Here is an 11,998-nt window from a genome sequence, read left to right as displayed (position 1 = left end):
GTCTCCCACGGTTCTCCCAGACGGGGCCCGGGTCTCAGGCTGCTGCTTGCCTTCTCCAGCTGAGCCGAGGCTATACACACAGCAAGCAGCTAATAAATATTTACTTGGAATCAAGCCCAGAGTCACCTTGATTTCCAGGGTTGGGGAAGGGACTTGGAGTCTAGGGACACTTGGGCAGGGGTGAGGTAGTCAGTGGGCCAGAGCACAGCCTAGGGACATGTGTCCTGCAGCCTTATTCTCACCCCTCTGTCCCCAGCAGAGGAAGAATGGGCGGCTGCGTCTGTGCCAGGTGGGGCCTGAGTCTCCGACCTCTTCTTCTGGGCCCGGGCAGCTGCTGGGATGGAGCGCAAGAGGGGACAGAGGCCCTGCCTGCACTCTCAGCCAAGCTTGGAGGACGCTGGCCCCCAGCCACCCTGGGGCCCGCCTCGCCTGCCTCGCCTGGGCCCAGGTAGGGGGCCTCCCTGAATCCTGGCTGGGTCGTGCCCAGGGGCCTTCGGTGCTGAAGAAACCCCTGACCCTCGTGGCGTGTCGGGCGTGGGGCCGGCCTTCCCTGCAGACCTGGGCTCTCAAAGCCTGGTGCCGGGTTGGAAGAAACCAGCAGCCCGGAGCCCGAGGCCCACAGGCAGGCCTCAGGGTGGGCTTCTAAGATGGGGTGGGAGAAAGAGTGAGGCGAGGCAAAGATGGGATGTGGTGCGGCCATGTTTAATTCAGTCACCAGCGAATTCTAAGGGGCCAGAGTAGAGACTCCTCTCGCTCCATAAAACTGGGTCCCCAAAGTCACCTCCTTCCTTTCGAAGGGGCAAGGTGTCTGGAAATGGCAGCCCTGGCTGGGGAACAGGCCTGGGCTCAATGTAATGCAGATGCCATGTACAGGGCCTGGGCTGGAAACGGCCCTGGGCACCAACTGGATGTGGGAGGCCTGAGGGCCACCAGGCGGAAGGCGTTAGGGCCGTCCCTGCGCCCTGGAGCCCGAGGCCCCGGGAAGGAGCACCGTTTGCAGAAGCTGGCAGGCCACTGAAACAGAAACCGCCCCAGGACCCGCCCCTCCTCCAGGGCCCTCCCAACCCTAAGTTCTCCTAAGACAGAAGAAGGAGCCATTTCCATCACCACGACAACTAAAAACAAGAACAAACCAAAGCCCATCATCTTAAGGTATAATCTTCAATTGCTTAAAATTAATCAGTGCAGGGCGAGGCAGAGTTCTCTGTGGCCGGGCCAGGAGCGGGCCCGCCTCACACGAGCCTGCGCCTTTTGGAGTCCCTCTCCGAGTCCTCCTCCTGAGCGTCTTCCTCACAGCCAAGCGGGGACACCAGGTTCAGAAGAGGGTCCTCAGAAGCTCGTCCGAAGAGTGCCAGCAGGAGGGCCACGCCGAAGCCCGTGGCACGCTCGCCCTGCGGGCACAGGGAGGCGTGGAAACCCTCCACCAGCCCACCTCTGAGGGGGCTCCCTGCACCTGCCCTGAGCCCCGCTTCTGCTGCCCTGCACACTCGGGGGCCCAACCCAGCTCTCCTCAGGCCACGAAAGGGCGGGACCCGGGCCCTGGGCCTCTTGCCAAGGATAGGCTGGCTGGGGAAGGACCACACACAGCAGCCACTCTGTTCCCAGGGATGAGGAGATGGGAGGTCAGGGGGGACCACAGCTGGCCAACAGGCTGGGCCACGGGCAGTATGACTCTCAACACGGAATGTTCTCGATGAGCCAGAGAAGGGCTCTGGACGCCTGGGGGTGAGGGGTGGGAGCAGCCAGGCTGGTGGGGAGGAGGCAGGGGAGCAGGCTGTCTGGTGGCTGAGGAAGTGTCCTAACGGGAGAGAGGACACTCACGGCGTGCACAGGCGCGGCGATGTCCAGGTGGACCCAGACCCCGGGCCAGTCGAAGCCGATGTGTGAGGCAATAAAAAGGCCAGCACAGGAGCTGGGGCTGTTGTCTCGGTCCTGGGGGGACAGGAGTTCAGATGGCGACCCCTCTCCCCAGCAACAGGGGTGTGGGAGAGGGTCTCCGCCAAGAGCTCCTTCAGGGCTGCTGCTGCTCGGTGCTCAGTGGACACCGCAGGCCCCCTGGACCCGCCCCAGCACCCTCAGCCACCGCCTTTCTTGGTGTTTGCAAGAAAGGGTCTGGGGGGAGGGCCAGTGCCCCTTGGGGACACAGCTGAGAGGGACCTGGGACCCCGAGGGCCTGGCTTGTGGGCTAAGAGGTCTGCCTTCACCCAGAAGGGCAGCCAGCAAAGGGGCTGATGGGGGCAACAGACCGACCACCAGGTGGGGAGGAACCCCGGAGCCTGGAGCGGTGGATGTGCTGGCAGGGAGCCCGGAGGGGTGCATCCCCCCGTGGACACTTGCCCCAGCACGGATCTGGGGCCTCATGGTCTGCACTGCTGCTGTTTCTCAGGGTCACACTGAACCCTTGGGGGCAGAGCTCTGCCTGTCCTCCACGGGGCGCAGGAGCCCCTCCAGACCCACCGCCACCGAGTTCTTCATGTCGGCCACGGCTGAGGTGAACTCGCTGAAGTGCAGCTCGGGGCAGTAGACGAGGGGGTGCACCAGGTCCCCACACTTCCTCCCAGCCTTCACACAGGCCGCCTCCCACTCGGCGCTGTTGGTGAGCACGGCGGCGTGGTACTTGCCGGTGGCGATGCCCTGGGAGGTGACACCGTGGGAGGGGACCAGGGAGACAGACGGAGCCGCACAGGGAGCAGGAGACACAAGGAAAGGGAGGGCGGAGAGGGCGGAGAGGGGAGGAAGAAGCCCAGAGAGGGCAGTCAGAGCACAGACGGGGCACACGGGAGGCGTCCTGTGCTGTCCACACGTCCGTGCATACCGGCCTCGGTCCATGGACTCTGCTGCTGTACCCTCCCCGGGTGCCGCAGACAAGCCCCTTGGGCCCCCTCCCCAGGTTATGAAGATGGAGTGATGGTAGCCTCTCCCCTCTGCAGTCCAGGTGGGCCCAAGCTCCCCAGGGGCTGCAGCTAAGGGGCCCACCTGCGCTCCAGTCAGTGTGGCCATGTCCAGGATGATGTCGGCTCCCAGGTCCTTGCAGGCATAGGACACGCCGTCGGCCAGGACCAGCCTGCCCTCGGCGTCCGTGTTGTTGATTTCCACAGTCCTGCTCGGGACAGAGACCCTGTCAGCATGACGCTCCCGGGACAGTGGGGGTCAGGCCCCCAGGAACAGGTGACCCTGCCCACAGCCCTCATCTCTGCAACTGCGCCCTCCGCCCCCCACAGCCATGCAACGCCAGGGTCAGGAGTCAAGGGCATCGGGTGACCCCGGGAGCTGGGGTGAGCTGCCTGGCGCCCATGCCTCAGTTTCCTCATCTGTGAGATGGCCGACCAGGAGTGTGGGCGGCACTCACACAAGCGCCTGGCCCTGGGTACATGCAGAGGACGTGCCTCTCAGGGTCACCTAGAGACAGGTAGGTACCTGTGTGTGGGGAGGGGCGACTCAGCGCACTAAAGTAGGGTAAATTCCAAGCTCCTGAGCCAGGTGCCCCAAGGGAGCCCAGCACCTAGTCCAGTGACACCGGGTGGCCTGTCATAGGACATGCCCCTGGCCGGGGAGAGCAGGGTGAAGTCCGCTCCTGGCCAGCCGTGCATGGCTCAGGCTACCGGCCTGGCCCTGGGGCCTGGACCTGACGGCGGGAGCCGACGCCCCCAGAGGGAGTAGGGGGGAGGTGGCGGGCAGCCTTACTTTCCTGAGTACAGCAGGTGGATGTCATCGGGCCTGGTGGCATTGGGCCCCACCGAGTTCTCGGCCAGGCAGAACACCGCATGCAGGTTGTCTCTGAAACCCTGGCAGGGACACGGGCAGAGGCCCCAGTCACAGAGGAGGCCGGGCTGGAGCTCCCTGACCCACTGTGCTCCGAAGCCGACAGACGGACAGGGCTGCAGGGAGCAGAGCTTCCTCGCCAGTCCTGGCATCGGGCAACGAGGCCAAGGCTCCCCCTATCTGGGGAACCCCGGTCTCCCTCAGTGGAGCCCATGCGACTTGAGGGCGAACTCAGCAGCGGGGCCGGCCTGCGAGCCTGAATCCTGGCTCTGCCGCTTACCAGGGCGTGAGCCGGCCGCTCCCGGCCAGCGATCAACATCCCCAACTGCACAAACCTGCTGAGCCCCACGCCGCCCGTGACCGGGGGAGTCTACCTACAGACCCTTTGTGGGAGCAGAAGACAAGGAGAAGTGCCAGCCGTGTGGGGCCTCCAATCCACCCCGCCGCGGGCTGGGCCCCCAACAGGCAGCAGCTGCTCCCCTCAGAGGAGCCGGCAGACAGCACCTATAGCGAGGCCGTGTTCCCCTCGTGTCCCTCTGACAAGCTTATCTACCGAGACAGCAGGGCCCAGGGTGGGGGCGGGAGACGGGTGGCAACAGCCGGGTGCTGCCACCCAGGCTGGGCCTGCAGTGCGGAGCAGGCGAATGCCTCTCGAACGCTGGCGCCACTCCTTGCTAGTCTCCAGCCAGCGAGGGGACGAGAGGGCGGCCGGCTGGTACTCCTCCTGCAGTGTCCCCCGCAGGGCTCACAGAGGGCCTGTGGCTGGTGGCTTGAGACAGACCCTAGGAAGGCCGGAGCAGGAGCCGGCCTGGCTGGGGCCTGGCTCCAGAGGTGCTGGCCCCAAGGCCCCCAGAGCAGCCGAGAGCAGCCGCCCCGCCCCCCGACCCCCCATGCGGGCCGGGCCCTCCTTCCTCCCGGGGGCACCCGCTTCTCTCCCAGGGAACAGGCCCGGCTCCTGACTGGCATGAATTGGAAACTTCTTGCCAAGACCTTTTGTGTTCTCCTAGCTTGACCAGGGAACCATGTGCACGGGGAGCCCCATGGGAAGGGGAGGGCTCGTAGGTAGTGACAGGAAAAGCTGAACCTCTTAGAAGTGGCCTGAAGGAGCCGCACGAGGAAGTCAGTCACCCCCGAGCAGGTCAGGGCACATCCCGCCTTTGTTGAATAAACACTTTTTATGGCACTGAGACTTTGCAGTCCGAAAGACAGCACCCTGCCCCGCGCTCCTCCCCAGGGATCAAGGCTTTGGGCAGGGAGGGGCCACCCTGGAGTCCTGGCTTCCTTTCGTTGTTAGAGCCTTTGGCCTCTGATGGGTGTGGACCCCCAAGGGTGAGGTGATACACCTGGTTATCCCCCAAGTGTTGCTGCCTGGGGACGAGGCCTCAATGCCCCAAGAACACGCAGCGGTCCCTGTGTTTCCTGGGCAACCTCCTTAACCAAGAGCCTTCAGCAAGAGGGGGCCTGCCACGTCCTGGGGGCAAACACCAGCTGGTCCCCTAACCAGGGCTCCCCAAAGTCGCTGCCAGCTGGTCCCCTAACCGGGGCTCTCCCTCGCTCAGGGACCTGGTTCTAACTGCTGGGCTCCACGAGGCCAGGCCTGTCCCACATGGAGAGACCCGCTGCTCAGTGAGCTGGTCTCAGCAATCTCTGACGTATGGATGGAGTGTGGTGGGCATGGGGCCCCCTGGGTGTCCTTGCTTAAAATGGTCACCCAGGCTATTCCCAGGGCATACGCCAGTCCCCTCCTACTGGCCACAGTTCACAAACACTGGCCAGCCCCTCCCCGGACCCCCCATGTGCGGGTGGCAGGCCCGGCTGGGGTGGCCGGCTCCAGAGTGCCCCCTCCTATTTGGGTTTGGACAGGAGAGGCTCTTAGGACCAAATGGGGACCTGTGAAACCGATGCTCAGGCCCAAATGGCACAGGGTCAGTAGAGCAGTCACACAAGGTGACCCCTAGCGGAAGTAGGTGTCTCTTCACAGAGGTCTGAAAGCCAGCTGTCCTGCTGCCTTTCCCTGCCCTGTGGGCTCCGCTGCCACCCCTGCCCAGAGGACAGCCCCCTCCAGGGCCACGATGGGCCCTGGACAACAGGGTCTGCAGAAAATGAAGATGGCGGCCCCGGGCATCCACCAGCACAGGTGGCGCCCCCATGGTGTGACTGGTAGGTAACTGGCCGACAGCAAGGGCTGTGCCGATGTCAAGTCAGACTACAGAAGACTCCGACTCGGCAGGTGGCACCAGACAGGCCCTCCGTCTGTCAGAGGACACGTCACCCCAGGCCCGAGGACAGGAAACCAAGTCCCCACGGCTGCCGCTGCTGTCCTCACAGCTTGAGGGCCCCTCCCCGCCAGCCTGTGGCATCCACCAGAGCAGGACCCTCTGCTGGAGGGTGTCGCTGCTGACAGGGGACCTGGCGCCCACGGGCTGCTGTGTGCAGCCGTCACAGATCCCACATCCGTCCCCTACTCCATGGGGGACCCCCAGGGATGGTCTTCCTGGCCTGAGCTCCAGATGCCTGCTGGGGCCGAGTGTGGGAACAGGTTAGTACTGGCCAGGCCATTCCCCAGTGGTCACTGTGGCGCAGAACAAAGCTGTTGGGCGGGGCGTGGTATCAAAGAAAATCTATGCGTAGGAGCTCGGTCCAGGGCCCCACGCGTGGGGTTCCGCCTACTTGTGCTATGTGGCTCTTCACTAAACACTCACAGGGTGCCCAGTACAAGCCAGACCCTGAGCGGCAGGCGCTGGGGACTCTGATCTCGGGTGACACAGGCAGAGATGATACTCAGGTAGTGACATGCTCAGGTAGAGGAGCTTTGACAAAGCAGGAAGCTCTGGGGGTCCGGGAGGGGCCACCACAGGAGTACAGAGGGGGGGAGGCACCGAACTGAGTAGACTCGGGGGGATGGGGTGATGGCCCTCAGGAGAAGACTGGGGACCCCCCTCCCCCAGGACTGCAGTGATGGGGCCCCGCGCACCTGCTTCACAGCGGCTCTGAAGGCCCCCAGGATGGCCGCAGCACCCCCACAGTCTCTCTTCATCCCAGGCATGGTGGTCTAAGGTGGCACAAATGGACAGGCCAAGGTGAGTGGGTGCTGGTCGACCAGCCACAGTGCCCCGCCTGCCCCACCTCCTGGGCACCCCAGGGCCCCAGGGGTTCCCCAGACCTGCAGGACCTGGTGCCCCCGAACCCAGGAGACTCCCACCGTCAGGTGACCGTTTTCCAGAAGCAGCAGGAAGTAATGACTGAAGTCCAGGGGACCCTTCCAATTGAGCAGAGCTTCAGGGGTGACCCAAGGGGACTGTGCCACGTTGGGGGTGGGGGTAGGAGGGCGAGACGCCCAGAGCTGCTGTACTCGCCGGGCCAGGGTGCCGCACACACGCAGCTCCCCCGGCTTGGAGGCCAGACCGTGACGCCGTCACAGGCTGCCCGGGGACAGGCCGCACTCCCTCGCACTAGCGCTCACGCCCGTCACCCTCTGGCCTGACACTTTTGTTCTCGGCTCTCTCTGCCCCTCCACGGCACTATCTTGAACGACCCACTTGAGTTAAGGTGAACTCTTCCCAAATGTCACCGTCATGTCACCAATCCTGCCACGCTGGTGAGGACACCTGCAAGCCCACCACCCTGCCCATCCTCCCCTGGCACCTCCTGGGTAGGCGGGTCTAACGAGAAGCCGCCAGGAACGGAGGTGCCCTCCTGCCAGAGGTAAATGTGACTTTCTATAAAGCAGTTGAGAGTAGTCACACATTTTCATATTTTACAGGCTCCCGACTCTAACTGACAAGTTCATCTTTTAAATTAACAGCAGGTCATCACACGTAAGAATTTCGGTTTGAAACGAACTGCATGCTTTTCTGAAACTTTATCGGATTACATGAGTCTTGAGTTTTAATGAAAAGTATTTTTAGATATAAACTGAGCTGCTTTTACAATTAAGTTGAGCGAAAATGACCCCGCCAACACTATTGAAAATAAGCTGTCTGTTTTGACCTAAACCGCGAGAAAGCACAGGATTGTTTAAATGGGAAAATGGGGCCTCAGATCTGGAATCAAAGCACTTGCAAAATGGCCCACCCGGAAAACAGCGTGGGATACGGCCTCTGGACTGTGTCTCCCGGTCGCAGGCCCGGCACAGGGAGAACGCACGCCGAACTGCAGGGGCACCTCCGCCGCTCGTGAAGCCCGTGCACGCACCGCAGACCCCGTCCTCCCGCCCTCCGCCCCACTCCCAGCTTTAATGAAAGAAACGATTCCTGTGCTAACACTAAGGTGCTATCCGCCCTTTTCACTGGGTTGAGCGCCCACAGATGGAGCGCAGGTGACCTTGTCCGGAGACGCCGCGCAGTACCAGGCGTGGCACCCAGTGACCCAGCGGTGCCTGGCCTCGTTTCCAGCCCTCCAGGAAAGCAAAGTGCTGCCAATGTCACCCGAGTTTCCTTGCTGATGCAGTAACATTATTAACTTTTAAAAATCTCAGCCGTTGAGTGCGGCCGCTTTCAAAGTTCTGTGATGGAATGGCAGGGACCCGCACGCACGAGGGCTGCACCGGCCAGAGCGGAGGCGGCCGCGGCCCTTGGAGCTGCGAGCTCGGGTTCTCACCGGCCACTCCCACTCAGGAGAACAGCTGACCCACGGTGGCTATTCAGGCTTGCGTATCCGGCTGGTATTTTCTCAAAAATGAACAAAGCGAGCCTCTCACTTCCAGGAAAACGGCGACGTTCTTTGTTGCCAGTGGTAGAATCTGAGCTCTCGAGCAAAAATTGGGATTTTGGAAAACGTGTATCTGCCTCCGTGACAACTTTCTAATACTCAATGACTCTTTAAATGACATGAGTGATATTAATGAATGTGATTTAAAAAGTAGTTTATAAAGAAATGTGTTGACATTGGGAGATTCCGCATAACTCTGCAAGCAAATTTTCCAAATGACACATGCATGATCTTACGAAATCATGCATTCAAGTTCAAGACAGACCAGTAGATTTTCATGTAACAGAGTAATGTGACAGTGTTTCAGATGCCACACTGTAACCTTTCGGGAACTACCACTTGTGGAGTTTTAGTGTAATAGCAAAGAACGTCTTCGGTGACCTGAGAAGCGTACTAAAATGCTTCTCCCTCTTTCAGCTATGAAATGAGTAAGGCCAGATTTTTTTTACATTCGGCTAAAAGAACATGTCACAGTGAACTAAATGTAAGGGCAGAGACACGATCGCAGCTGCCTCCTGTTAAGGCAGACACTAAAGAGGTTTGCAAAAATGTAAAATGCCTCTCCCCTCACGAGTCATTCTTCACTTTGGAAAATATAGTTATTTTCATAAGTTATATCATTTATGTTAACATGCAACAGGTTTATATTGTTATTTTTAAGTGAATTAATAAATAGCTTTAAAATTCCTGTGTTTTAAATGCTAGCAGGGTAAACGTCAACAGACATCACCTTTACAAACAAAACATCTTTGGGATCAATACTTTTTAAGAGCGTAAGGGGTCCTGAGACAATGTAGTTGAGACCCGCTAGTTCACGCTGATCCTAATTTGCCTCTGAAATATTTGGAAACGGAGCTATGACTTTCCTGCAAAATTGGAAGCTGATACCACCAGCAAAATAACTGATTCTCAGCAAGCCCGGTTCCTCACTCTGACCCTCCCACAAACTAACATTCAAAACAAGCATCTGATCCAAGGAGAAACAAGCCTGCAGTTCTACCTGCCAGAACTCAGCTGCCTATCGAGGGTGGGAGGGAGGAGTGGCCAGCGCCAGGGGGCCGAGGGGGCTCAGGGGCCGAGGGGGCTCACCGTCCGGGGAGAATTTAAAAGCGGTGATAACCCGACTGAAAGCCAGTTTGCCTGCTGTCATCACCGGTAAATTATTCCACCCGAAAAAAATCTGCTGTTGGTTGAAGTGAGTCCTAATCATATAAATAAAAGCTTCAAATTGCCTATTTTAATTACTTATCCTTTTAGAAACATTCTTCTAATGGATGGTAATAGCTGCCAGTTACACAGCGGGCCCCACGCGCACGGCCTCGGTGACGCGCCTCCCTTCCTTCCAAGGACGGCTCCTGACGGCCGGATTGTGCGGTCTGGCTCCCAAGACAGTGGTGTCTGCAGGGCCTGCGATGTCACGCGTTGGTGCCCCCGACCGACCGCGGGACTCAAAGTCAGCCCGAGGGTGCGGTAAGCCTGGGTCTCCTGGCTTCCCGCGGCCGTGTGAGCACCCGCAGTCGTCCTGCTGACGACGTTTCTACTCCATGGAAGGTCGAAAGCCTCTAACATCGCCCTCAGAGAACAGGAGACGGGCACGGTGTCACCGTTGCTGGAGTTTCACGGGAAGTGGAGGTTTCGGCAGCCCCTGCCAAGCGGGCCTCACGTTCACAACTTCTCCTGAGTGTTCGTGTATCGGTTCCTTCATGTGACAGAAACTCTTCAAAGTTAAAACGAACTGTTTCGGGACAGACTACGAATGAAAACAGACTGGTGAATCTGGTGCCTCTGTCTGGTGAATATTAAGATGTAAAGATCAATTTTGATAAAGTTATTGACAGATCCGCGGAAGGCAGCCCTGAAAACAGAACCTATGACACTAACGTCCATGACAACAGACCGACGTGGAGGCATAAGTGTTTTCTATTAAAAAAATCGCAAAATGACATTTAAAAGTGTTAATCCATTTCTTGATTTGCACTGTTTTCTTGATTTGCACTGTAATATTTATCTTAAATTTTTTGCTGGCACGATAGAAGGGATGGCATTCAATAAAAGAGAATTCACTATCAGTTAATTCGCAATTAGTGTTTGTTTTTTTTAAACCTTTGTTATCATTAGTTTCATTTCCCGATCAGTCCTGAAAATAATTTTATTGTTTAGAGGAGAAATTTTAAAAAAAAAAAAAAAAAAAAAAGATCATTCACTCTAGCTACCAAATATACTAGAGAGGCTAGAAGGGCTAACACTAGCAGCGTAATCCATACCCTACATGGCAGCTGACACTAAGGTCCCGGGTGAGAGAGGTGACAGGGAGCGGTGGGGCCTGCAGCAAACTGGAGGACACAGGCTACACCCATGGGTGCAGCCACCACCCAGCTCCAGCAGGATGAGAATGCAAGACCAGCACTGTTTCATCTTCTGAGTTTACAAAAAGTCAGAAATCCAGTCTTTCGTGAGAATGCTTCCCGTTTGCAGACGCTGGTAACTAGCGCAGACCGTGAAACTCCATCTGGGCGAACGGCCCGTCCGTGAGGCGTGCGGGCCGCCAGTTTTCCGCGTGTGCTCTGTGTGAGCTTGGCTTGTCCCCTCCCTCCCAAAGCTTTCTCTCCGGGCTGGCTGATTCTCTCCCTTTAGATTTCCTGTGGCATAAATTTCACATGTCTGTCCCTTCCGAGCCCCTCCCAGCCTTTGCCCGTTGGAGCCCGGCCCGGGCCTGGTGCTCGGGGGCTGCGCCACACACGAGGGTGGAGAGAGCAGACGAAGACGCCTCGCTCCTGTGCCTGGTGCCATCAGAGCTCCCGGTGCCCAGAAGGCCCCTGACGTGCTGGGTGTGGGGAGGGGCAGGTGGCTCTGAGGCAGACCGATGCGGGCACAGACTGGCCTTTCTTAAGTACGCATCGTCCTGAGACATCCGGACCTCAAAGGCCACCCACAGGAGAGACTTCTGGGACTTCAGCCGCACGGCCACGCTCCCAGGCGGCTTGCCTCCGGCTCCAGGCTCTCGTTCCTTTGTGCAGGGCACTTGCAGTCCGTGCGACCTGCCCTGAGCAGTCCCTCCCTGAAAACCCAAGGCCGTGGAGAGTGGGGGTGGGGGCCACCTGCCTCCTGGAACCCCGCCTCCTGGGCTCCGTTTCCCTGCCCTTGAATCATTTCTGCGGCTTTTTTCTGGATCCTCCCGTGTTTTTGTTTCCAGGCTCCTGTGTGAAGTGTGGGCATGAAGTCAACCCTCTCGGGAGGAGAATCAGCCTCACGAATGCTCCCCCCGAACCTGGCTCCCAGAGGTGGGCCCCAGCTCCGAGCCCCCAGAACCTGGTCACCTCGCTCCAACGCCTCAGGGCTGATGAGCCCCCTAGGGCCCCCGCACCCTGGGGCCTACGGGAGCAGCGCCCATCACCTCACCTTCCCTTTGATGCTGAGACCCCCGGTGTCATAGACGATCCCCTTGCCCACCCATGCAATGGTCTGGGTGGCTCCGTCGGGGGTGTGGCTGAGGACGGCCAGCGCTGGTGGGTGGACGGCGGCTTTG

The 11,998-nt window shown here is 59.2% G+C and overlaps 1 protein-coding gene across 1 annotated transcript in view; it reads right to left on the bottom strand.

Moving 5' to 3' along the window:
• Positions 1-686: 686 nt before the first annotated feature.
• LOC102889519 (aminopeptidase like 1) overlaps positions 687-11,998 on the bottom strand; it is a 53,527-nt gene continuing 42,215 nt past the window's right edge. Inside the window, exons 14-20 of the mRNA XM_025039690.1 lie at positions 11,872-11,993; positions 6,737-6,814; positions 3,685-3,785; positions 2,977-3,100; positions 2,458-2,634; positions 1,822-1,932; positions 687-1,391 (exon numbers count right to left, since the gene is read on the bottom strand). Of these exons, the coding sequence (XP_024895458.1) occupies positions 1,233-1,391; positions 1,822-1,932; positions 2,458-2,634; positions 2,977-3,100; positions 3,685-3,785; positions 6,737-6,814; positions 11,872-11,993 (872 nt within the window). The 3' untranslated portion in view covers positions 687-1,232. The remainder of the gene's footprint in view (positions 1,392-1,821; positions 1,933-2,457; positions 2,635-2,976; positions 3,101-3,684; positions 3,786-6,736; positions 6,815-11,871; positions 11,994-11,998) is intronic.

The sequence above is a fragment of the Pteropus alecto genome, unplaced genomic scaffold (assembly GCF_000325575.1).
Source record: "Pteropus alecto unplaced genomic scaffold, ASM32557v1 scaffold45, whole genome shotgun sequence".
NCBI classification, from domain to species: domain Eukaryota; kingdom Metazoa; phylum Chordata; class Mammalia; order Chiroptera; family Pteropodidae; genus Pteropus; species Pteropus alecto.
Note: the sequence above shows the minus strand (reverse complement) of the source record. Positions and strands in the feature narration are given on the sequence as shown.